Source organism: Carassius carassius, chromosome 10 (assembly GCF_963082965.1).
Source record: "Carassius carassius chromosome 10, fCarCar2.1, whole genome shotgun sequence".
Classification (NCBI taxonomy): domain Eukaryota; kingdom Metazoa; phylum Chordata; class Actinopteri; order Cypriniformes; family Cyprinidae; genus Carassius; species Carassius carassius.
In genome coordinates, this window is record NC_081764.1 from 5,428,565 (window position 1) to 5,456,538 (window position 27,974).

The 27,974-nt window shown below is 36.6% G+C and overlaps 2 protein-coding genes across 3 annotated transcripts; one reads left to right on the plus strand and one right to left on the minus strand.

Moving 5' to 3' along the window:
• Positions 1-4,138: 4,138 nt before the first annotated feature.
• LOC132151601 (sterile alpha motif domain-containing protein 3-like) lies at positions 4,139-9,929 on the minus strand. 2 transcript variants are annotated; one of them, XM_059559815.1, is made up of 5 exons: positions 9,782-9,929; positions 8,913-9,003; positions 5,399-5,528; positions 5,028-5,216; positions 4,139-4,375 (listed from the first exon to the last, which is right to left on the minus strand). In XM_059559815.1, the coding sequence occupies exons 2-5, from the start codon at positions 8,998-9,000 to the stop codon at positions 4,243-4,245; spliced, it is 540 nt and encodes a 179-aa protein (XP_059415798.1). In that variant the 5' UTR covers positions 9,001-9,003; positions 9,782-9,929; the 3' UTR covers positions 4,139-4,242. The 2 variants fall into 2 exon arrangements, 1 of the variants encoding a protein (XP_059415798.1); XR_009436428.1 differs by lacking the exons at positions 8,913-9,003; positions 9,782-9,929 and adding an exon at positions 5,923-8,298.
• A 2,037-nt stretch (positions 9,930-11,966) lies between these two features.
• Positions 11,967-27,952, plus strand: LOC132151603 (rho-related GTP-binding protein RhoA-D-like). Its single transcript, XM_059559818.1, has 5 exons — positions 11,967-12,119; positions 21,441-21,598; positions 23,654-23,774; positions 25,235-25,365; positions 25,738-27,952. The coding sequence occupies exons 2-5, from the start codon at positions 21,443-21,445 to the stop codon at positions 25,906-25,908; spliced, it is 579 nt and encodes a 192-aa protein (XP_059415801.1). The 5' UTR covers positions 11,967-12,119; positions 21,441-21,442; the 3' UTR covers positions 25,909-27,952.
• The last annotated feature ends 22 nt before the right edge of the window (positions 27,953-27,974 follow it).

A 27,974-nucleotide genomic window follows, 5' to 3' on the forward strand; every position in this document is an offset into this window, starting at 1 on the left:
CTCAGCTTCTGGTCAGTTTGACCTGGCAATAAAACATCTGACTGATAAGGCACGCAGGGCTTATTACACTATTAGAAAATCTTTGTTCAAATTCAACCCACCTATTAAATTATGGCTAAAAATCTTCGACAGCATCATCAAACCCATTCTTCTATACGGTTGTGAGATCTGGGGCCCCAAATTTAAATTAAACTACACATCGTGGGATAAAAGACCCACTGAAATGTTCCACCTGGAGTTCTGCAAGAACATCCTGGGACTTCACAGAAACGCCCCTAGTCTCGGCTGCAGGGCAGAACTGGGCAGATTCCCTCTTCTAGCAGAGATCCAGAAGAGAACAGCCAAGTTCTGGTTCCATCTATCAGACACACGGACAGATGATTACCATCACTGCGCTCTTATGTACAGGACAGGACACCCAGAGAGTGACCCCACGCACTACTTAGTGGAAAAACACCAACTCAGCTCAACCATTCAATTAAGACACGCAAAAGTTAAAGAAATTGTAAAACTAACCCAGGAAGAATACATCTATGATTGGCAGGTCAAAGTAGAACAAATTAACAAATTAAAATACTTCTATAGATTAAAGACTGGCTATCAATTGGCACCTTACTTGATCAAAATTAAAGACTATAGTAAGAGAAAGCTCCTGACGAAGTATCGTCTGAGTGATCACCGTCTGTGTGTGGAGACGGGCCGACACAAACACAGCTGGAGAGAGAGAGAGCTCCGACTGTGTCCTCACTGCACAGAGAGACTCGTAGAGGACGAGCTGCACTTCCTCACACACTGCAGCAAATATGAACACATTAGAGACAACTACTTTACCCAAATAGCTCAAATTCTGCCAGAATTCAGGCAAGCAAGCGACATTGACAAACTCAGTTATATTTTGGGAGAGAAAGAGAAGTGTGTCCAGCTCGCAGCGCAGTATGTGTCCTCCTGTCACATCATGAGGGACAAAAACTAAACTCCTGTACTTAAGCAATGCTCTCTGTAAATATTTACCCTGTATTCACTTTTTTTGTTTATTTATTTATTTATTTATTTTGTGTGTTATGTGATTATATATGTACAATATGGACATGAATAGGTTTTTTTTTTTTTTTTTTTTACTATTATTTATTTATTTATTTTATTATTATTATTTTTTTTTATTTTTTTTTTTTTTTATCTACATATCTATATATCTGTATAACTTGTTTACTGTTTATTGCTTTGGCAACATTGTGCTGTTTCACAGTCATGCCAATAAAGCTCATTTGAATTGAATTGAATTGAATTGAGAGACCATGTACAGATTGAGTAGAGAGAGAGAGAGAGAGACCATGTACAGATTGAGTAGAGAGAGAGAGAGAGAGAGAGAGAGAGAGAGAGAGAGAGACCATGTACAGATTGAGTAGAGAGAGAGAGAGAGAGAGAGAGAGAGAGAGACCATGTACAGATTGAGTAGAGAGAGAGAGAGAGAGAGAGAGAGAGAGAGACCATGTACAGATTGAGGAGAGAGAGAGAGAGAGAGAGAGAGACCATGTACAGATTGAGGAGAGAGAGAGAGAGAGAGAGAGAGACCATGTACAGATTGAGGAGAGAGAGAGAGAGAGAGAGAGAGAGAGAGAGACCATGTACAGATTGAGGAGAGAGAGAGAGAGAGAGAGAGAGAGAGAGAGAGAGAGAGAGAAGAGAGAGAGAGAGAGACCATGTACAGATTGAATAGAGAGAGAGAGAGAGAGAGAGACCATGTACAGATTGAGTAGAGAGAGAGAGAGAGAGAGAGAGACCATGTACAGATTGAGTAGAGAGAGAGAGAGAGAGACCATGTACAGATTGAGTAGAGAGAGAGAGAGAGAGAGAGAGAGACCATGTACAGATTGAGTAGAGAGAGAGAGAGAGACCATGTACAGATTGAGTAGAGAGAGAGAGAGAGAGAGAGAGAGAGAGAGAGAGACCATGTACAGATTGAGTAGAGAGAGAGAGAGAGAGAGAGACCATGTACAGATTGAGTAGAGAGAGAGAGAGAGAGAGAGAGAGAGAGACCATGTACAGATTGAGTAGAGAGAGAGAGAGAGAGAGAGAGCCCATGTACAGAGTAGAGAGAGAGAGAGAGAGACCATGTACAGATTGAGTAGAGAGAGAGAGAGAGAGAGAGAGACCATGTACAGATTGAGTAGAGAGAGAGAGAGAGAGAGAGAGAGACCATGTACAGGTTGAGTAGAGAGAGAGAGAGAGAGAGAGAGACCATGTACAGGTTGAGTAGAGAGAGAGAGAGAGAGAGAGAGACCATGTACAGGTTGAGTAGAGAGAGAGAGAGAGAGAGAGACCATGTACAGGTTGAGTAGAGAGAGAGAGAGAGAGAGAGAGACCATGTACAGGTTGAGTAGAGAGAGAGAGAGAGAGAGAGAGAGACCATGTACAGATTGAGTAGAGAGAGAGAGAGAGAGAGAGAGAGAGAGAGAGAGAGAGAGAGAGAGAGAGAGACCATGTACAGATTGAGTAGAGAGAGAGAGAGAGAGAGAGAGACCATGTACAGATTGAGTAGAGAGAGAGAGAGAGAGAGAGACCATGTACAGATTGAGTAGAGAGAGAGAGAGAGACCATGTACAGATTGAGTAGAGAGAGAGAGAGAGAGAGAGAGACCATGTACAGATTGAGTAGAGAGAGAGAGAGAGAGAGAGACCATGTACAGATTGAGTAGAGAGAGAGAGAGAGAGAGAGACCATGTACAGATTGAGTAGAGAGAGAGAGAGAGAGAGACCATGTACAGATTGAGTAGAGAGAGAGAGAGAGAGAGAGACCATGTACAGATTGAGTAGAGAGAGAGAGAGAGAGAGAGACCATGTACAGATTGAGTAGAGAGAGAGAGAGAGAGAGAGACCATGTACAGATTGAGTAGAGAGAGAGAGAGAGAGAGACCATGTACAGATTGAGTAGAGAGAGAGAGAGAGAGAGACCATGTACAGATTGAGTAGAGAGAGAGAGAGAGAGACCATGTACAGATTGAGTAGAGAGAGAGAGAGAGAGACCATGTACAGATTGAGTAGAGAGAGAGAGAGAGAGACCATGTACAGATTGAGTAGAGAGAGAGAGAGAGAGAGAGAGAGAGAGAGAGAGAGGGAGACCATGTACAGATTGAGTAGATCTTCTCAGTTAACAACGGCTCTGTGTAGTAACAGCTGCTCTATGTGAAATCACGCACCTGATGGAATTAACCGCTGATTAGAGAACCAGCTTTACTGACGAGATGCGCATTAACGATCGGCCGATCGTGATCGGAGCACCCCCTAATCTTGGATACACTTGGACATTTTGCAGCCGTCACAAACTCAGCAGACAGCAGATTTTCCGGGGAGTCTCGTGGAGGCTCAGGCCGAGGAACTGCAGGGGGTCGAGGGTTTGACGCATGCTGGTCAGGCTGGTTGTTTCTTTCACGTTCTAATGCTGCAGCAGCTTCCCGCAAAAGCTCACTAACAGATTCGCCATGTATCGATTACAATATATTCACATTTTAATGTCGTTTCACACAATGTTTCAACCACCATTCAACTCATGCACACGAGACTTCGACGACTGTCTCTAGCGCCGTATAAGCCACACCCACTCATTAACATATAATTTGCATGCATGTTGTCTTTGAAAATGAAAACGAAAATGAAAACCGTGAAATAAAAGGGGAATTAAAATGACAAGTAAAATTTACATTTAAATTGTGTCACTATTATTGCGTGAGCGTTAATTAAGAGCTTTGTAAAAACTGTACGTGTAGTTTCTTTCTCAAGTTTGCTTTTCATTTTAATATCTTTAACATTTAACATTTTTTCAGTCTTGCCTCGAGACTGTATTGAAAATGAAATGTGAAATCACCAATGGCATTTTATTTTTCAATTTGACAGGTATGTCACCGTGAAAATGAAATCATTTAATTTCATTCTCAATTTTGTCATATTTTGCGTACAGTTTTCTGTAATGAAATAGTTAATCTGGTTTTAATTTTAATCATTTATTTATTTAAATTTGGCAGAATTTGCCTAAAAATGCCTTCCATAGGTTTTGACCAGGTGCATTTTGGGTATATGCATACTTGCAGTAGGTTCTTGAAGAGTTTGACTTATACATTTAAAAGCCTTTTAGAATTTGCCATGAAATAAAATACCAAATGGACCTACTTGGTTAGAAAGTGTATTCTTGACAAAAAACTGGTATCCCCAATATTTCATTTCTAATTATTATTATTCATTTGTAAAACTATGAACTCATTTTGAATAACATTACATACAATTGAAAACTTACATATCCAGACCCGATACTTTCCCTTAGATATGGGTAATCCATTATCACATTTGACAGAAGCTCAATGTATTGAAGATGAGTTGGGTACCTAACATCAGAAGGAGAAAAGCATACTAGCTGTTAGTAACTATACCAGCCATAGCAACTACACACTGAAAATTCTAAGGTAAGGGAACATTGTCACAAATATGCTCTGTCTAGTCTGCACCTGTTCTCATTAGTCACTGATTAGTTAACCTTCATCCACCTGTGTCTGGATAGTTTCCTCATTTCCTCAATTTGTATTTAGGCCATCCTTAAAAATAGTATTGTTTGACGTAACAGGTTCGACTATGTCAAATTTAGTCTGACCGAATAAGTTATTATATTCAAGTACTTAGTACAATTCCAATAAAGTAATATTAATTTTAATTTAATAAGTATTGAGAATATAAATTGCCTAGGCCTAGATACATACACAGGCAACTTTCTTTTAAATAAAAACCTGTGGCGTCATCTATGATTATGTTTACACTGTTGGTTTAAACATGACACATAGTATGGCCTGTTCGTTCACTTTTTTCACACTAAATATGCGCAACCAGGCCACCACCAAGAAAAATACAACAACAACAGTTGTACTATGTTACATATAACCCTTATGTATGTCTGGCAAGAATCATGTATTGATATTGTATTTGTTGCAGTGCAATTAATCAAGCATTTATCAAGCTAGAAAGGCACAAGTAGTAGCAACTTACATTGTTTTCTTACTGAGGTGGTCAAAAAGAGACTGGATTAGTAGACTCCGTAGTTTTGTTTTACTTGCACTCTTCAGATCAGAATCTCTTCTGTCTATGGCCATCCTCAGCACTGTTGGAAAAACTAAAGAGGTATCTGGACCGGACTGTGCTTGGCTGGAGTTATCATTGTTTCTTGGGGGGTTCTCCCTACAGAGAAATAAAATTTGAGCAAGAAAAGGGAAATTCAATAAGAGACTTATCAAATTCATAGGTGTGATTGGTAAAGGACAAAAAAGCAGGAAAATATACGGCGCACCTACCATGAACACCAATGTAAAAGAGTGGGCACAGTGATTGTGTTTTGGCATATGGGATACCATTCTGATTACCTGCTCATTGGTGTGCTTTTAAGTTTCTCCAACTGGGTCAGAAACAGACTCTGTTTGCGAATGACCGGAATGAGCCTCTCAGACATCCTCTCTGAGATAACAGCAAGAGTGGCTCCATCTATCTCATGTTCTAGAATCAAAAAAGCATTTAATTAAGAAGGAGAGGTTCAATAAATAGCAAGCATTGTTATGAATTTACCAATTAGACCTTGCCTTGCTACATGCCAGGAAGTGACAAAATCTTGTGAAAAATGTGTATTCTGGTGATCAATTGCTGCAATCAGAGCTAAATTAAACATGTTGTAGCTTATCAAATTTATAACCTTGCAACTCTCCTTTCAGGAGAGCATTGGAAAAATATCATGGTATAGGTTGAGTGGTATTGGTTAATCACAAATTAAAGCTTGACTGGCACATTGCATCGCTAACAACAAGAATCTGATTCTGTTCATCACTGAAATCCAACAAATCATTAGCCTAAATTTAAATCAATTTGAAATTACAAATAACTTAGTATATCTCACAGGGCGATGAAGCAGTGTGATGAACAGGTTGTCCTCTTGATCTGTGTATGCGTCAAGGGCATGGAAGTCAGTTTCCTCCCCAGGTGTAATGGCCACCCACTGAGTTGTTGATCGGACACCATAGGCATGCAGATGCTCAGAGAAGCACCAAGTTTGGTAGAGTCTTCCGCACAATTTCCACTGGCTGTGGTACTTAACAATATGTAGAACTTTCAAAAAAACTGGGATTTCCTCAGCATGCACAAGGTCAAGGATCAAGAAGTCTCCAGTGGTGTATTTGACTCTGTCATATATCACTTGTTTGGTTTTCCAGAGTGTCTCATTCAGTTCAGCAGAGTCCTCTGCAATAATCTCTCTAAGCTGAGAGGGTAGTGCATTCAAACGTATCTCTATTAAAGAGTACGGGACATCTTCCGAGACATGGTGTCCAGTTGATTGTGCTTCCCAACACTGGCGCATTTGATAGCGCTTTGCCAAAGTCTTTGCAATATTCTGGTAATTGTTTACAATTGATGAAAGGCGTTTAAAGTACAGGTGTTTGGCCTCATACCTTAGACACCAATGTGCTCTCAGTGGACCATGCTGTTTGATAAGTCGAGGATAGTGAACCAGAAAGTGAATCTTTGGAGTGAATTTGTCAGGGAAAAGCTTCTGAAAATTCTTCAGAAATTCTGTGATGAGAGTAGACAATGGACTCAACCAACTTGTTTTGATCACAGGTGCCAGTACTATGTCACATATAGATCTTAATAGCAAATAAAGAGCCCAGTAAGCGTTGTCCTTAGGGATGGAGGTTCCAATTAAAAAAGGTAAGAGTCGGAAAAGGGTCAGTTTTTCAACAGCTTTTCCTGGGATGGCACCTTGCTGCAGAGCAGATGGCTTCAGCAAAACAGGCCTGTGAGTTATATCGTTTTGTCCAAAGGGGAACTGTTGTAGCTGGTCATTAAACTGTTGCACTGTTACCAGCCTTTCACGGGTAAGATTTAGCAAGACTAATTTCAGAACCTGTGGGATGACACCTTCAAGAATATCATGCATCAAGTCAGGCGGAAAGGATTCAGTAACCTCAAAATGAGGCAGTTTATCAAAAGGGCAGCGTCCAGTAACACCATACAAAGATTTACCATCTGGCACTTGTAAATGTCTACAGTGTGTGTCAGGAGTCCGGATAATACACTCACTTTCCTCAGTTTTGTTACCAATGTCACGGTGGTGACACAGACAGAAACGACAGATCCGTCCTTGACTAAAGCAAGTATTGAAACCAGCCAAGGAATGGGCTGATAAATTGTCAGCACAAATGGAAATCACGGAGCCTTTGAAAACACAGGACTTGTCATCAATGTCAACTGATACACCACGGCACTGAAGTTCACAAAGGTCACGAAGAAGAGGATCCAAAATTTGCTCGTAACTATACTTCTGAAGCAATCGGTTTCTGACAAGTACAGCCACATGTATATTTTGAAGACTGGAACGATACTTCAGAGGAATATTTCCAAGAACAAAGTAGACACTTAAAATTTTGTGGATCTGCCTTTTGGATCCTAAACAATTTACAATTTCAAATTCATCAGTATATAACTGGAGCCTCAGCTGTGTCTCAGATCCATCAAAAAATTAATCCATCTGTGAAGTCTTTAAGTGTATCTCCATCAAAAACTGTGTCTTTCACAACATAATGAAAAACATCATCTCTTTTCAGAATATTTTTTAAAACTTCCAAAATGGGAATATACTGGAAAGTCTCTTTTCTTCCTGTTGAGTCAAATCCGAGTAAATACTCTACTGGTTCAATTAACCCAAACTCTCTTATACAGTATCTCTCAAACTGAAAGTCTGATGCAATAACATCAAAACACTTCCCAAAAAGGTTGTCTTCAACCAAAGACTTCAAGTTTGAATGATTGTCAATATTGATATTTGTTTCTTCTAAACAGAACTTTAGAAGGTCCTGGGACTGTTCATTAAAAAGTTCAATGAGTATTTTCACTTCATGAGTAATAGTATGCCGAACAGTTTTTGGGAGGATGTGCTTTTCTTGAAGTTTTAAACAAAACAATGCAAAATGTCTCTCAATTAGTGATTTGAAACCACATATTTTTTCAGAAAAAGAGATATTTGGTTCTTCAGAATCAAAAGTTTCCTCGAAATCATTAAAAGTAGGTGAGGTGCCTGGAATCTCCTGATTGTTCTCTGAATCCTCTGCGTCTCTCACGATTTTATGAGTCCGAAAAACATGGACACGTAAAGAACTCACTCTTTTGTACCTTTTTTGGCACCCATCGTGTCCACATACAACAAAGAAATGTGGCTCATTTTCATGGAAATACTGCAGGTGTTTGAGGTATTTGTTGTAAGAGACTGTTCTTACATGGCAGTCACCCGGATCCAGTACGTATCCAGACCAGATGGTGGATCAGCACCTAGAAAGGACCTCTACATCCCTGAAAGACAGCGGAGACCAGGACAACTAGAGCCCCAGATACAGATCCCCTGTAAAGACCTTGTCTCAGAGGAGCACCAGGACAAGACCACAGGAAACAGATGATTCTTCTGCACAATCTGACTTTGCTGCAGTCTGGAATTGAACTACTGGTTTCGTCTGGTCAGAGGAGAACTGGCCCCCCAACTGAGCCTGGTTTCTCCCAAGGTTTTTTTCTCCATTCTGTCACCGATGGAGTTTCGGTTCCTTGCCGCTGTCGCCTCTGGCTTGCTTAGTTGGGGACACTTCATCTACAGCGATATCGTTGACTTGATTGCAAATAAATGCACAGACACTATTTAACTGAACAGAGATGACATAACTGAATCCAATGATGAACTGCCTTTAACTATCATTTTTGCATTATTGACACTGTTTTCCTAATGAATGTTGTTCAGTTGCTTTGACGCAATGTATTTTGTTTAAAGCGCTATATAAATAAAGGTGACATTGACATTGACAGTTAGGGCACTGGTGCATTGATCACAGAATACTTGAAGCTCACCCTCAAAAGTTTCACAGAATTCCGCCAAGTCAATATCTTTCAACCACTGGCAAACTTGGACAGAAGTCCAACCCGTGAAGTCTGTCATAACCTGAAGAAAGAGAGAAAATAACAAAACAAACAAATTACAACACTAGGATGAATGTAAGCCTATAGAGTAAATTATAGACCCATCTACAGCAGCCCAGTAATGACAAACATTAATAATTTAAATATTTTGTGCATGTTGACAGTATTTTATGATTTGACACGGACATTTGAACCTTATTTGAACATTGGGATAGTTGGTTGCCATTAAAATCTGAATGTGTATCCGTCAAAAATTTGGATTTGTTTTCCACTGAAGAAATAAAGACATGGATATCTTGGATGACATCGGGGTTAGTAAATTTTCAGGACATTTTAATTTTGAGGTGAACTAACTTAATCCTTTAATGTACTCTACACTAGCAGGCGAGACACTAAGGTTACATGTGAATAGGGTAAGACTACACAGTATCCATGGTAACGATGCAGCTAGCTATAAAGTCCGCCACTGGGGGAATTAGACCATCGCTATTAGTGATTTGAAAAGATATTAAACGGTAGTGTTATAATGTTATATCTGGAGAAAGTCAAGAAAAGAACAACCCCAGTTAACTTACACTTAAGTTACTTAACTTAACATACAGTGTTTGTGAAACAACATATTTATTAGCCAACACGGTTGGTCAGGTTCATCAGTCAACTAACATTAGATTGATACTAATCTTATCATTAATGTCACAAAACACGGTAAAACTTTTGCAAAATACAATGAAAAGTTTCTCCTGACAAGTAACTTAGCGTTAATTGTATATTTCACTCGCAGTATGCGCTATGACACTCACCTCAAAAGATATCTTCTGTCTCTTTTTAGAAATGTGTTCGTCGTCGGCGTCCTGGTTTTGATTGACGTCGAGTCCAACGGTTTTTCTAGAGTGTTCTTTGAGGAATGCGGCGCTCGCCCTCGCTCACGTGCACCTGAACTGCACAGCGCACGCTCGCATAAGTTTTTATCCAGTCTATGGTTTTATATATATATATATATATATATATATATATATATATATATATATATTATAAAAAAAAATATATAATATATTATATAATATATTTGTTAATTTAATTTAAATGTTATATATATATATATATATATATATATATATATAGTTTTTTTTTTTTGAACTTAAAAAATTCTTGACACATTTTGTAAGTAGAAATTGAAACACGTTTTTAAACATAACTTCTCACTCATTTTAGGGCAATTATTTGAGGCCTATACCTACACAAACAAAAAGCATTGATGAATATGAATATACGTATTTATTGAAGTTTGTGACATAATTTCGGTATATATCTGACTTCACATCCACACCAAAAAAATTTCTGTGGTCAAAAAGTCTTGTGTGGAGGCCTTGGATATGTGCCTTGTGTTCAGGAAAATCACAGTATTTTTCTAATCCTATCACCAACTAAAGCTAAGACACTTAGGATATTAGAGAACTAATATCACTAAGAGGGGCTTAACAGGTTATTTGCATGGCAGTGGTGCCATATAGCACCATATCCACCGCAAAGAACCGCTGAAGAACCGCTTAAGAACCAAACTGGGCTTAACAGGTTCTTTAAATGGTAGTGGTGCTATATAGCACCATATCCACCACAAAGAACCCCTGAAGAACCGCTGAAGAACCATTATTTTTTAGTGTGTATGTGTGTGAAGAATAGAACATTGTTGTCATGAATTTGTAATAGATTTTTGAAGTATTTAAGTTACTAGAGTAATGGTAACTTTTTTTTTTAAGGCAATTGGTCAAAACTAGATTTCTGTTCAAGTAAATACAACTTAGAAATTCCAAGTCGCAGGAAATGTTACTTGATTTAGCTAAACTTAAATTAGTTGTTTGAAATACGTACATAGTATAATGTACTTAATTTAGTTGTTGAAAATAGTGTATTTGCATGCTTTTTTAAAATAAGGTTTACTCATTATAATTTACAGTGCAGTCAACCTCCCTGCCCAGTGAACACTAGTTAGATCAATTCAAAACACTGTAATTGTAATAAAGTACTGTTACTATACTGTACTACACTGTGTGATTCTTTCAGATCTCTCTCCAGTGCTAGGATGCATTTTTAAAGCAGTCACCTGTGCTCCTGTTCATAATTTCCTGAGATGCTACTGAATGCTTGCTTATGGATAATTGTGTGTTATTTGAGTTCACACTGTGACAATAGAGTTAACTATTTGATGTGTTTGTGTTTTATGAATGAGAACATAAAATATCTGTAAAATGAGGCCAACTTTGGAGAAATCATTTAAAAAAATTGTAATGTGTGTATATATGAATATTATAGAATATTATAATTTCTAAACTACTAAATTATTAAAACATTACATGATTGAAGTGGCCCATGGTCCATTGTTAATTTCGAATTTGGCCTTTGGATTTAACTATTAATGCATTAAACCATTTTTCAATTTATGTTTTCTGGTGGACAAAACACTTAAACTTATAGAAATGTTGTTCTTTTTGGTTTATACTGTCCTTATCTTGGTGCCATTAGTTATATATGATGCTTACAAGAAAGCTATGAATTGGTTGTTCCTGGTTGTTGTTTTACATGTGCACTTCTAAATAACATTGTAAGTTCATTGATTAGATATACTGCAGTGTAATCATATTTTCGTCAGCATTCTGAAGATTATGAAATATTTGGGGATTTGGAGGAGCTAAATTGTTATAACATGCAGGTTTTTCTTTCTTTTTGCTCCGAACAAAAAAACACTTACCTACAGCACTTAAGACATTTGACAAAATCACACACACAAATGAAAAAAAAAGATATTAAAAACGACAAGGCGCATGACGTCACGTAGCTTCTCACGCGACAAGGGGGGCGACGAAAGTGTCGCGCTTCTTATCACACGTCTTTGGTCACGGCAAGGTACGCGACGATCGACACGATGATTGCTTAGTTTGCAAATCAAATGCATAAACCACACCCCATACTCCTCCAGCAGAGTCTATATTCAGCAGCCGCGCGGCGCTCGAGTGTGATTCCCTTCTCTGCTGCGGGCGGGTCTACTGTGAGTCGAGCTTCGTCTCTTACCAATAATCGCGTGAAATTTCTCCAATTTAGACACGCGGTCGACAGGGAATTGGAACCCCGCGAGGAAACAAGGTATTTAACTTTCCATATGAATACATGACATTTTATTTTGACATTTCGCACTTTTGGAATGTTGGTAGAAAACAAATTGGTTTGGGAAAAGTAGGTGGCGGCTGGGAACCGCGATAGTCCTCAAACGAGCTCGTTGACGTTAATGTCTCGCGTTATTGTGGGAATTATGTCAAGTTGACAGTTTATACCGACTAGGCAGCGTTGCCACATTTACAGTTCTGTAGAGAGTTCTAGTGGTATGAACATTTAAGCAAAACAGTTTCGGCTGTTCTTCGAAATACTGCTAACTAATAAACTGCTCGCTCGCTGTTCGGAGTGCCGTTTCGAGTCGTGAGTAAATCCGTTTCCTTCAGTCATTCTAGGGCGTTGCAGTCGACAGCGCTTCAGTTGTCTTCAAAACTTTTCCCCTGAACGCAGCCGTCTGTCAAGACGACATCGTCTGACATAGTACTGCCTTCTTAAAATGTGTCTTAGGCCAAAGGCAACCAAATGCTTGGAGAAGACTTAAGAAAGGCCTGATCTTTAATCCTCGATGTGTTGTAGTAGGCCATTTTACACTCATGGCCTTGAGTTCAGATAGCCTTGAGCGAAATTTCAAACACAGATCTCGGTATTTTGGATGTTATAAAGAAACACTTGTCTGCATCAAGATAGAACGTGTTCCCATGGTCCTGGAAAACCTAGAAATGTCAGGGAAAGGCAGAAGTGTGATGATTTTTTTATTCATGCCTGGGAGATTTCTCAAGAAAATTGTAAAAGAATATGGAAAAACCAATCTTTGACTATAAAAGCCTTTTTACTCTGCTCTATTTATTTTTTTAATAATCCTTATTCAGTCATCACTGCAGGAAAATTCATGGAAGTTCTTTAATTAGATAGAGAAGGTTATAATGTCACTTTATGAATAAAAATATATTTATAATGGTTAACATGGGTATAAACTCTTGTTTCAACAGCAGGACTTTTTGTTTGAAGTTTCGATTTTTAATTTTTAGATTCTGTAACTGGTCATCATTTTTAACGATTTATTTTATTTTTTATGTATAAAATCGAGCTTGCATACCTAGGGACTACAATAACATACAGAATATGTTTTGGACCCAATTAAATTAAACTTAAGTAGCTAACAAGTTGATATATAAAATAAGCATGTAAACCAACATTATTGTTTTACAGGCTTTAAATTGTTAGCAACTTGAATAATAAATTGGACTGCTTTAAAATGTATGTTTATGGTTCGACTTTTTGTGATTCATTTTGTAGGACAAATTATCAAAAATGTAAAATTAGAAATACACTGAAGAATGCCTTTTCAAAAACTGGAAACACATGGCTTAAAAATGCTTAATTCTCATCCAGGTTTTATGACTACAACTAAACTGAACAGGTCTTAGTTTAAATGTTGTTTAAAATACTTTTAGAGATGTGGAGGCCAAATGACAGATATGAACGACATAAAGTCTGCCACATGTGAAATTAAAAGGATGTAAACAAGGCTTGTCGAGAAATGAAGTGCTGCTTAAATCCAAAGCTTTTTAAATGTTGTTTTACACCTTCTCCTTGTTCATTGTTTTTCTGTTTATTTAATGCATTTTATATTGTAAGGGAGACAAAGTTGGTGTCAAGACAATGCATCATGCTGCTGAAGACTCAATGACTGAGATTAATATATATGCAATAAAAAACAAACGTTTGATAGTAAAACTCATGTTGATGTTTAATGCCAAACATCAAAACTTTGATAAAGCCTGCTCATGTAATAGTTTTGTTAGTTTGGTTTGCTGAAAATGCCTCCCTGTCTTGCATCAGACCAGCGTTACAAACTGCTCCCAGAATCCTCAGCGTGCTTCCTGTTGCATTAAGCCTGTGGCTGCCTTTGTCAACCTGCCATCTGGTGAACTTTGCCACACTATGTAGATATTTTCCTGGAGCAGATATGTTTCTTCAGGTCTGCAACCCCAAAGGCATTTTATTTTTGAGTGACACTGTGGTGTCTTTGAGTCAGAGGACACACTGTCAAAACTTTCTGAAATAAGACACTATAGTTAGTCCAAATCCCACAGTAGCCTTCTGAGACTCAAACAGTCCCAAAATTAATCAAAATATAGTTGGATTTAGGGCTGAAACGATTCCTCAAATAACTCGATTACAAAAAACTAATTCCTCTGCCTGGAAGCCTCTTTTAATTTATTTAAAATCTCACGTCAGGTTCTTTCGCAATGATTTTTTTAATGTGACACAACGCGTTTACGTCTCCCACAAAGCGGAAGGAGACACAAGCGCTGCGTCCGAAATCGCATACTGCAAGGAGTCAGCAGTGTTTTGATTTGAGAGCGCTGGCAAACGTAAAGAGTACGTCGTGGCATGTGTCCATTGCAAGATAGAGCTGGCATACCACAACTAAGGCCCTATGATTTCCGCGATGCAGAAAACGCGGACGGAATCGCGGAACCCAGTCATAAAAACGGAATTTACAGTTTAATGCGGAATGGCACGGAATTTGCCAAATTTTGAATTAATCAAAAATAGTAGAGCTGAAACAACGAATCGATTTAATCGATTAAAATCGATTATTAAAATAGTTGTCAACTAATTTAGTCATCGATTCGTTGCTAAATAACTTTTATTTGCCGTAAGCGGCTCATTTCGTGCATATTTCAAATCTGCGGTGACCAAAGTGTGGCAGCTTCCCGAACAGCGTCTCTGATGTCTATGTCTGCAGCATTCAGCGTGATGTGGGAGTACTTTACATTGAGCCTTTAAAAAAGAAGAGTAACCTGTAAACTCTGCACTACTGCACTGTTTAAGGGGACGTTCACATATCGCGTCTTTTGCACGCTCAAGTTCGTTATTTCCAACACCGCACCGCATCGAGTTAAAAACATTTCAACTTTTCAGAATGCAGCAACCGCACCGCGGGTCATGTGACAAGAACTAACCAATCAGCTTCATCCTTTCCCGTAACAACGTTAAAAGCTCAGTCAAGATGAAAGGAACAGCTGATCATAGTTGTATATGGATTTCCATTTTGAAATAAATTTAGTAGCAGAGCTACTGCAAGCAATTTTTTGAGCTGCAAATCCATTTATCCTTTGCTGAAATTTCCGCGTCTTCAAGGAGAGAGCACGTCATGGTTGCTTAGCAAAGGCAGACGCCTCAGGGGCGCTTCTGCGCGAGCGCTTTGGAAAGAAGGAGAAAGCTGTGCGCCTAGCGTTTTCCACGCGTTTTTAGGCGCGATTTGTGAACGGCCCCTAAGACTTTCATTTGTGCAGATTCTCCAGTACAATGTTGTTTGCAAATGTTTAGTCGTAAAAGCATGTTCTGTGATCAGTTTGTCGTTTACCAGTTCAAAATTCAGTCGTGCAGCCTAATTATGACTGAATGAGAGAGGTAAATGTAGATATTTGAAATGCACTTTTTTTCCTAAGTATTCACTGCTCTTTTTCACACAGCAGGTTTTTTGTGTGTGTCCTATTTTTTTTTCTGGACAACCTTCTGATGGATTTTACTTTAAATTGTGAGTTCCATTCAGGTTTCATGCCATTGGCACTTTTTTTGAAGGATTGTTTACAATTTCACAGCAAAAGCTATAAAGCTTTTTCCCAGTATATAATAAAATACAATGCACTGCAATTTTATTGTTTTATCCTTATTCTTCGTGAAAATATGTTCTGAAAGATTTCTTAATAATCTTTGTTTGGGATGTTAAACTACTTTAGGAGCTCTAAGGACTGCCATGGTGAAAACATTATTTGAAATCTCCTTGTGAAATTTGCTAGAGTATGGGTCAGTGTTCTGATTGCAGAAGAGTTCGACAAAGGATTACTAACACAATAAAACAACTCCAGGTATATTTTTGATGAGGATATGACAGTGCAAAATGGTTAAAATCTCTTAAATCTATGCTGAATGATAAAGACCATTTATTAATAATTTACTTGGGGAAAAAATGGGAAAAACTAAAATATAAGTACATAAACCGATTAATCGATTAATCGTAAAAATAATCGACAGATTAATCGATTATCAAAATAATCGTTAGTTGCAGCCCTAAAAAATAGGTCATTGCACTTATATCAAATCACGTTATGGACAAATATATGTAAATATTAAGCCGGAACAGTCTGTTTAAATATGAATACTACATGTTCTGTGTGTCTCTGTTAATGAATGGAGCAGAAGCGCGACTTCCTTTATTACAGACACTGAAGCGCGCGTGACGCTCGCGGTGATTTCAGCGTCTGTTGTTTCACTAAATAAGGACGTGGACACATGAACAACATCTCCAGAACTGCTCTGACAGTCACTTCATGAGCATTTGACCGTTTGATTTGAGTAAAACTAGTGTCACATCACATACACAGAACTGTAAAGGTACGCCAACCCGTCAAAATAAAAGTCTGGTTAAAGACTATTGTTCAGCAGAATGTACATAGCCTACTAATAAAAAAAAAATGAAACCTTATTTTTTTTTAAGGTTTAATCACACAACATTTCTTCCATGTTTTATTTTTAATAGTAAATCCCCTTTGTTTACCCAAAAGTTAAGTTAATTTTCAATAATTAAAAGAGAAATTAAATTAATGTTTTATGTGTTTAATGTTCATCTAAGAAAATGCTTTATTTAAAACCACAACTGAATGGCACTTAAATGCACTTAATTCAGGCCATCGTTAAAAATATTCTTATTTGCCGTAACCCGACCGACCCTGTCAATGTAGCACCGACTCAGTTTTTTTTTTTTTTTTTTTGCTTTTAGTCCGACCGACATGCCGATTGTAAATTTGCGTTAAGACCGACCAATTTATTTTTACTCTTCAAACAACTAATACAAAAGCAATAAAATACTATTAATTATATTTAAGTAAGTATTGTGAATATATAAATTGCCTTGGCCTACATACAAACGAAGGCTATCTTCTTTAATAAAAAAAAAAAAAAAAAAAAACCTGTGACGTCATCTATGTTTACACTATTGGTTAACGGATGTCACACTATGGCCTGTGTGTTCGCTTCATCTCATACTCTCATTCATTCTCAGAGTCAACGGTTCGCGCTTGGTATTCTTCTATTCTATTCTATGACTGCGGCTGCAGTAAACAAAATGTTCCCGGTCTCTGTTCAAAGTCATACGGGTTCGGGCACCATAATACAAAAAAAATCATTAAAACAGCTCGACACCGCTTTAACTTGACACGAAGTTCAGGAAAAACTGTGCCCGGATCTTTTCCCATCCCTTCTCCTATCTAGTCTAAATCTGTGACCGTGTTGACTGTCACTTTATGTTCGAAAATTTATTGCACGAATCAAGCACGAATCAACCAACACAAGTTTCGAAAATGAAAATAGGAAATTGATTTTAACGACCTTTTCTCTGAGCGCGTCCAGGTTTTTTTATTTTCTTTTTTCTTTTTTTTACCGGCGTCACAGAGCAACTGCAACTTGGGCACCCTTTAGTGAGCCAGGACACACGCACAACAGCAAATAATACTTCTGCACAATGTTTCTCTTTTTACAACGGAAATGTGAATTCAGCCGGTATTCAGTCTCATACAGATTCGGGCTAGAATCGCCTAGGGCTGTCAAAATAGCTGAAAAACTAAATTCAAATTTTTTACTTAAATATGATCAAAATTTAAATTTTTAAATCAGAATTTAAAATGCATAATTTCAGTTAGGGTGAAGAAAAGCTTTTTGCCTCTCTTCTGAGGCCTCAAGATTGTGCATTGAGCAAAATATTACTGCACGTTTATTCAAAGCATTACAAGTCATTACATGACTGTGAAAAAACAACATTTAAAATAATGTTTATGAACCAATTATTATTAAGTTGCTTAAAGAACTATAAACGAAACTTAATTGTTAATTTTAAGAGGAGTCTTATTTTCTCTTGCATAATTAATATTGCACTTTAATTAAGCAAAAACACATTTTATCCGATTAATCGATGGAATTTTTGGTAGAATACTCGATTACTAAAATATTCGATAGCTACAGCCCTAGTTGGATTACATGTGAAAACCTGGCAGTAAATTAGGAGAGAGGTTCTTCTACACTCTGATGCACACAAGGATGGCAAACCAGGACAAAAGTTATTAGTGTTTACCTAAACCAGATCTCTTCAGTTTATTATCTTGAGCATTGATTAGGTGTTCATAAGCTGGTTGTTACTTGCAGCATCATATATAGGCCATAAAATTAGTCTGAATCTGTCCCTCGTGTCATAAAAAAACATGATTTCATTTATTCATCATATCATTGTTTTGCTGGTTTTATGCCATTTTTAATGTTAGTTGTGACCGAATCCTTTCTTGAGGAGATTTTGTTGATTTTAGTCTAGTCATTTTACATCACCAATTCAAATTGAGTCAAATTGTCATTCTTACAGTTCAACTTAAACTAAGAAATGTTCCTGAAGTTGTTAGCCAACTGGCAAGTACTTCAGTTTTATCCATTCACACTTCAGTTTTGCACCTTGTTCAGTAAGCTTCTACAAACTCTTTTTTTTTTTTTTTTTTTTTGGAGACATTTCAAGTGTTGGAGTTTGTATGTGATCACTTCGCTCTGGTTGGTAACCTTATAACCTTACTTTAGGCCATCAGGAAACTATATTAGCTGTCGGTTAACTGCAATAATATATTATATTGCAAGTTACCATGCAGGATGAACCGCAAAATCAATGTGTTTGAGATCGTTTGGGCAGTCCTCCCATCCTCAACTGTTGTGATGTTTGTTTAAGAGACCTGTCCAGATGTGTCACAGGAAACCTATGTAACCAGGATGTGAGTTTCTGTCTTACTCTGCAATGAAAAGAGTCTTTAATAATAATAAAGCTCAATGTGTTTAAAGTTCCTTCAGTTTGCTTCTGTAACCTGAATTACCTGCTTGCCTGTATTTGTGTACTTATCTTTTTTCAATAATTGTCAAGGTATTTTTCAGATGAGTCATTTGTTCAGTTGTTTTTAAACACATGAATCACAAGTTAAAGGCCTGTTTACTGGAAGACCGAAAAGAGCAGGGAATTCCACACATTTCAGACCCTGCTACGTAAGCGATATACAATGCTATGAGGAAGTCTTCTTGATCAGCTGCATACTTCTTATTGTCTGTCTTTCGAATTAAAGTGCTCCCTGATCATCAATGCTAAGTTTTTCTTTTGGTATTGCAGAAATAATATTAAAAAGGGAATTCTCTGATCAAACAGGTCTGTGTGACAAGCAGTGTTGTGTAACAGTTAAAATAATGAAACCCTCTTGACAGAAAGAGAAAAGTTATAAATGTTAATAATGTGATAATTAATGTGATAATTAAATATGACGAATACAATTTTGAACATGCACAGAATGTTTCATTAATTTCCTTTTTTTTTTTTTTTTTAGATTTCTGAGTGTGTATATACGCGTGTGTGTGTGTGTGTCTTTTTATTTATATATATATATATATATATATAAATAAAAAGACACACACATTTATATTTATATTTGTAGACTTTTTTTATACAACTTTGTATATGTTATATATTGAAATATAAAATGTATATTAGGGATGTACCGAAATGCAAATTCTGGGCCGAAACTGAAAATTCTGGATGTAGATGGCTGGAAATTGAAACCAAAATTGCTTTGTAATAATTACTAATAGATACTTTCAATACAATTGTGATTATTTTATTGCCTTTTTTTAAAGTAATACAATAAAATTGGACAGAAAATATATTATTAAATATCAATATTTTATGTTTATTCAGTTTTATGCAACAATCTTTTTTTTGTTTTTGGGGACCAATTATCCAGATAATGTATAGCCCTACAAAGCTATTATTATCAGAGCATGTGAGCGTCATTTTGCTTACATATATACATTTTTTTTTATCCCTTTTAAGTTGAGTTGCATCCTTTTTCCCCCAGTGTATACCACCATCAGAATTGTTTCAGAAATTATCAATAAAAATTATTTTATTGAACTTTGCTTTTCTTCAGTAAATTACTCTTATTGACAAAAGCAACAAACTCGCACGATTTAGCCTGTTGTGGAAACTGCAACTTTGAACAATGTTCGTTTCTCCATTTATTTCTGAAGCCTTCCCTGTGATCCCTCTCTTTTACAAGGAGCTAAACCTCTTCATTTCCTGTTGGTGGATGAAGCTTCATGTGAGAGAGACGGAAACCCAGACCGTACTAAAAATAAAGTTCTTTCTGCTCCAAGGAAGCACAATCTGATGGAGGCCTGTTGATAAGTGGTCTTGTAAACATACACAGCTGTGCTTTCTTACTGGCACACATTCATCATGGATGCGGGACGAATCTCCCTCACCACCCACATAAAGACCCGAGCACAACCTCTCACTTCCTCAGAATTATCACACTACCACTAGCTCCTAAATGCAAGCGTGGAAATTGATGTTGGCGATCAATGTGATAAAATGTGCTCCTGAGAGATCTCGCTAGGTTGATTGAGTGAATGCTTTTCTCTTCCGCCAAACTCACAACTTGCAGTATATTTTGCAAATTGATTTGAATTGTGTAACCAGAGTCCAAAATTAACACTCGCAAATGGCATAGGCTATGTGACTAAAATTGGCTTTGCGGAGTAAATAAAATGCAACATGCTACGAGGTTGAAATCGAACTGTAAGAAGGCTGTATGCAATTCAAATAAAAGATGGTTGTTTGAAAGAGGTGACATTTTCATAGCCGTCACGTGTAGGTTGATAAGTCTGGTTGGGTTCAGAAGCCTTGTGTGCATTTTGATGCCCATGACGATTGTGTCCGCATGGTGAGTTTTATCAGGTTCATGTTAAACAGATGTTCATATCATGTTTACATGCACATCTGCTTTTGATTCAGCGGCTTGCATGTGCCTTCAGGTCTGTTTTCTATTATGGTAGACGACACATGGCTGAATGCTAAAGAAAACATTGGGCTACAATTTAAAAAAGGCAAGACAAGTAGTTTTGTATTGTTTTGGAGGACCAATCAAGAGCCACTCTTATAAATAATGAAAGTGGATCTAGGAAGCTGTTCCAAGGAAAAGACCATAAAAGTATCCTAAAAGTGATACAAATGACTTCTGAATATATAGGATAGCTTGATGTGACTAACAGATGGACATTTCTTGATCATCTTTCATGAGTGATGACTGATGCAAAAGAAATATTTTTTTTCACAAAGACAGCCTTTTTTGGACTAAAACCCACTTACTTTATAACATGTTTGCATTTCACACTGAACTCTTACTTTTAAAATAAGGATTTTTTTTTAAGAAGAATTAAAGAGTCTTTTGATAATTTGTTGTTAAAGCAAATCATCTTTTTTCCTCCCAGGTATGGCAGCTATCAGGAAAAAGCTGGTGATCGTGGGAGATGGAGCGTGTGGGAAGACCTGTCTCCTCATAGTGTTCAGCAAAGACCAGTTTCCAGAAGTCTACGTGCCTACTGTGTTCGAGAACTACATTGCAGACATCGAAGTCGACAGCGAACAGGTTGGTATTGATTCTTGGCCACCTCCAAACCCCCACTGCCTGTTCTATACAGCTCGTCTTAACAGTATTTCCAGTCCTTGATATTTGGGTTGCTTTTGAAAATCTCTGATTGTGAAACCCAAGCTGAGAGTAAACCACAACGTGCCATTATTTATTTTTATTTTTTTTCTTCTTCAGTTTTACCCTATCGTGTTTATTCTAAACCAGTGAAGAATCTGTGAACATTGTTATTTTAGTCTGATGACCGTATATCCTGTATAGATACATTATCCAGATGTGTATTCAAACAATCAAGCCAGTAAGTGTAAAATAATACTCATTGTTTTGGAACGGCGTTTTTATTATGAACTAAAATTATTAAAAACTATTTTCCGAATTGAACTAAAGCTGAAATGTACAGAAAATTATAAAACCAAGAAAATAAACAGAAATTAGATATAGAAAAAAAAAATTACTAATTTAAAAGGCTTCGTTTTGGAACAGTGTTGTCATTGTGAATTGAAACTATAAAAATTATTGCAATAAAACTAAGTATTAAATGAAATAAAATAAGTTGAAGTGCTAAAATTACTAAAACTAAAATGAGGTGTGTGTGTGTGTGTGTGTGTGTATATATATATATATATATATATATATATATAACACAAATATTTTATATAATTATTTTAATTATAAAACTTAGCCCATATATTTTGCACCCCTGACCACTCTGAAATCTAAAGAGGACTTGGCAAAACAGGAAATGGCTGTTCTTTCTGGTTTCCTGACTGGACCCGCCCCCTTTCGCTGTGACTCACCAACCCTATATAGTATGATAAACAGACCACTTCATTTCCTGTGATAGAAGAGGGTTTTTTGGTGAAGGTGGGCTCATTCTGTGTCCCCAGCGCAGGAAATGTTGAAGGAGCAGGATGGCATCTCTTCTGAAACCCCTTACCCTCTCAGCAGTGTTTCGCTGCTTGGTTTGTCAAAATATAGAAGCTTCCCATTGCCAATTGAGCATATATCTTTCCATCCTTTGGGGAAAAAAGACATCTGATTTCATAATCTTTCTCCAAACAAGTCTACAAAAGATATGAATATGAAAAACTATGAGCCATCCAAAGCATTATGGGCTTGTTATTCCTCACCTGAAGAGATTCTTATACTGTAGAACAGCTTCAGATCAGTGCACCGTCTGGTCTCTGAGTGAATTGAGGGAAGGTTGTGTAACGATATGGCATCAGGCTCTGCGTATGACTCAGCGGCGCTGTGGAGCCTCATCGCTAAGCTTCAGTCCTACAGGAGAACAGAAGGGATGTAGTTTGATTCCCTCTAACTATCCGTTTGACTAATTCAATTCATTAGGCTTGTGATTGGATAAGCCGATCCTTGCTGTACAGATTATGTAAGGGAGGAGTGACATATGCAAAGGTTTGATACCTTAAAGTTAATTTGCATTTACAGCAAGAATCTACAGTACGTCTGAGACCATATCACTAATGGCTTATAAATGTTTTGTTTTTTTAAGATTATCAACATTGATATGATGTTGAAAGTGGATCAAGGTTTTTTTATGACCGGTTAAGAGTACTTAGAAATTTCCATTCTCCATATATTTTTTTTTACTTTACATTATTTATAACGCTTTTGACATGACACTGTTTCCACCCTCTAGACCTGTTATTGTATTGAAAAAAAAAATACAAATTATAAATGCATTTCATACACTAAAAAATGACTGCGTTATGATTATTATTAATGATTAATTATTTAATAATTTAAAAAGTGGCTCAGTGGTAGAGCATTGTGTCTGCAGTGCAAGAGGTTGTGGGTTTGATTTCCAGGGAATGCATGTTAGAAAAAAATGTTAGCCTGAATGCACTTTAAGTCGCTTTGGATAAAAGTGTCTGCTAAATGCATTAATTTAATAATTTATTCTAAAAGATTGGTTTTAAAATAATGTTAACATTTGAAATATAAATATAAAAAATGTACTTGCTTATTTAAATATTTTACTTAAATATTTTTTTTTAATTACAAAGTAAAACAACATAACACAATTTTGATCCACAGGTGGAGCTGGCATTGTGGGACACAGCAGGACAGGAAGACTACGATCGTCTGAGGCCTCTGTCTTACCCAGACACAGATGTCATCCTCATGTGTTTCTCAATTGACAGTCCCGACAGTTTAGGTAACAGATTTTCCAAAATCATTGGAATTTTGGCTCATCCTTATTTAGGTCAAGGTCTTTCTTACTGAAAAAAAAAAATGATTCACTGAGTCATCACTGTATGCAGGAAGTTCCTGTGTTTTGTCTAAGAGTCGAGGTGCATCAACTCTTGTGTCCATGACATCATTGTCATTTATCTCCGCCAGCTTCCCGAAGGAACATCCTGGTTCTCTTCTCTGTTACAGTTGGTGTCGAGAAGCTTGAATTAATAAGACTCTTACTGGCATGGGTGTAAAAGTTATCGCAGACAGTTCTGAGATTATTTGTTCATGAAAAAAATCAGTCATATAATTCATGCAGCAGTGAAATGAGTGTTGGAATGGAACCACCATTATTCTTCCAAGACTCTAAACAGGAATTACTTGTGAATAATAGGATTGGATTTGTTGGGACAAATCCCTTATTTCACTTATACTTTATTTAGGTCACATTCACATTATAAAACAAAGTTTTATAAGACCAAATATAAGTAGTATTTAACCTTTTCACATTTTTGTAACCATATTTTGTTACCAAATTACAGTACCTACAGTTTGAACGTTTTGAAACACTTACTTATTTTTATTGGATCCTATTTGTTATATTACACACACACACATACACATACTTGTGTGTGTATATGTGTATATATATGTGTGTATATGTATATATATATGTGTGTATATGTATATATATGTATATGTGTATATATGTGTGTATATGTATATATGTGTGTATATGTATATATGTGTGTGTATATATATGTGTGTATATGTATGTATACACGCATATATATATATATATATATATATATATATACATATACACACATATATATATATATATATATTCATGCTCATATGGAAGTTTTGGAGTGTTTGTGTGTGTTATATATGTGTATATATATATATACACACACATATTTATGCATTTTATATTTCTCTCTCTCTCTCTCTCTCTCTCTCTCTCTCTCTCTCTCTCTCTCATTATATATATATATATATATATATATATATATATATATATATATATATATATTAAAAAAAATGCATAAATATGTATTTGTGTGTGTATATTATTATTTTATTCTTGTATATTTAAAGGTTTGGAAACGCTCTCATATTATTACATAGATTTTTTTTTAATTAATTCATGGACATTTTATATCAATTATTCAATTAATGTTATGATACGATGTGTGTTTTATATAGATTTTATTTCTTTTCGTCATGTATATTTAAAAGTTTGGAAACACCCTTTTATGTTACTTTTTTATTATTTAATGTACATTTTATGTATATTATTTTTTTGTTGTGTGTGTGTGTGTGTGTGTGTGTTTATAGCATTTCCAATGTGTGTGTGTTTTTTTTTTTTTTTTTTTTTTTTTTTTTTCTTCATTTGAATGAAATTAATCTTTAATGTGTGTGTGTGTGATCTCTCAGAGAATATCCCAGAAAAGTGGACACCGGAGGTGAAGCACTTCTGCCCAAACGTACCCATAATCCTCGTTGGCAATAAGAAGGATCTGCGGAATGATGAGCACACACGGAGAGAGCTGACTAAGATGAAGCAGGTGTGTTCCCGAGGCCAGCTACACCGCCACTATGGGGAGGCTCATCTAAAAGCTCTTAGCAGCTAGCATTGGCCTGATCATCATCATTTGTCAAACTCCTCATACAATCAGTCCGACCTCTAATAATCAGTGACTGATGCTGTCATGCCTTGGCCCCAAAATGATGTGTCAGCGATAGTGTTCGTAATCTGGGCAGATGGCCTCCATTATATTGATCCATTTAGTGAGCAAAATTGACATTGTATGTCATAAATAAGCCTCTAGCTGCAGACAGTGCTGTGTGATTCTGACGTCCATCATTCACAAAGTTTAAACAGTAATTCGATTTGAAATCTTCTTGCATGTGATGAATCCGTCTCATCTGTTTTGCAGGAGCCGGTTAAACTGGAGGAGGGCAGGGACATGGCCAATCGCATTAGCGCCTTCGGCTACCTGGAATGCTCAGCCAAGACTAAGGAGGGTGTGAGGGAAGTATTTGAGATGGCCACCAGGGCGGCGCTGCAAGTCCGCAAGAGGAAAAGGAGCTTGTGCTTGCTGTTGTGAGAGAACTTCCCAGTCTTTTCCAGAATAATCTCTATAATGACCATGAATTACCAAACTCCAAAAAAAATAAAAATAATAATAAATAAAAAAATAAAAAAGTTTTTGACCAAACAACAACAAATACACTGGACTGTATATCACATTTCATGTAAACCAACAGGCGGAAAATGGAGGAATGTGAATAAAATATGCATTCATTTGACAGGCTGGGTAGAAAGGCAGGTTAGATCAGTATATTATATCAAATGTTTTGATTTAGTTTTCCTTTATGGCCCAATGTGTTTCAGAATACACCGTTTTTCTTCAGTTTGTACTGTACGGATGACATCAGTCGTAACAGTATTGTATTTTTGCACATTTAACAATCAACCATTACAACTGAGTCTGGTTTTCATATTTTTGTAATCTAAATTAATATAACCGTGTAGAAATATCTTAATAGCACAGAATTTGATAGAATCAGTGCCTTCATCACCATTCCCTCCATAATTTGAATGTACTCCAGTAAAGTGCTAGTTCTGAGCTCTGTGACTTTACACACTTATTACTTTTTTTTTTTTGAAGTAACTGTTTTTAAATGTATTCCAAGAATCTCCAGTAATATTATATTGTTTATATCTTTCGATCCCCAAATAAATAGTAATTACATGTCATTTGAAGGCTGTCACGTCTAAAACAAACTGCCAATTAGGAATGTATTGTATTTTATTTGTGTTTACCTATTTGTCCTCCACACATGCAGAAATGTACGTGTGCACATGGAGCTCTATAGATACTAAACTGGTTGAACCTGCCTCGAATATCTGGGCTGAGCTCATGCGGTCGCATGTATTTTCCTTACATTAGCCAATTTAAAGGACACATGCTTGAGTATTGTTAATGCAAACATTACATATGTTTTAGTTGTAATCACTTACTAAGTTTTTAGCACTGCAAAACGTCAAATAAATACACAAACCAATTGCTAGCAAATGTATTTTAGTTAGAAGAGGTCTTGAGTGCCTTTCCTTTTCCCATAGAACTGAGTGCCTTTAGTTATCGTTCTTTAATGCGTATGGGTTGAGATAAATGTTTGTGTGCATGCACATGTTTTGTCGTGAGCAGTGTTGTAATGTTGCATGCCAGTAAATCGGGCCATCTGGGTTCTGAGAATAACTAGCAAATTATACAGAGTTTTGCTTCTGGAAAAAAGATCTGTAGCTTTTATTCGCCAGCATAGAATCCAGATAGTGGTGTCTCTTCCACTGGTGTCCCCTGCTGGTGCCATGAGATGTCTGATATGAGGTACATAAATCCACAACGTATTTCCTGCCTTTGTTAACTGTTTGAACGAGCATTGGATTCATTAGCACAGTGTAGTTTCCCTCGTCTGCTAATGTAAAAAAAAAAAAAAAAAAAAGTGAGGGTAAAAAGCACAAAAAACTGAAGCAAAAAGCACAAAAATATTGAAAGAAAAAAGGATAGTTTGCATTATGAAAGAAAAATAAGATTTAGGAGGAAAATGTTTATGTAGTAGATCAAGTAATTATTACATATTTAGTTTTGGGATTTATTTTGTGTGTGTGTGTGTGTATGTATACACACACACACACATACATTTTATATATATATTGTTATATACAAACGAACCATCTGTATAATTCTTGACCACCTGGAACATTATTATTAAACAAAATTATTAAAACACTGACTGTACAATACAAGTACAAACTACACCCTACCTGCTAATAAAAGAGGAACATGTTCTTGTACTGATTTGTGAAATCCTCGAAGCAGATGTCCGTTGTGAAGTCATCGTCTGCATGAGCTAATTACTACAGCGACCAGTCTTGGCTTACAGAACTCCTCTTTGGACTCCGAGATCAATCTGGTGTGTTCAAATGGTCTCTATGGTCCTTTTTTTCTGGAAGTATTAAATACGATTTATTAATCTTAGATTTTTATGAGTGCTCCGTAACAATGCTTTGTAAACGAGACTAGTAGTAAATGTTTGAATGAGGTGGTACCAACCTATGTTAATAAACTATTTTTTCTAAACAAAAAAGTTGCACTTTTTCCTTTTGAGT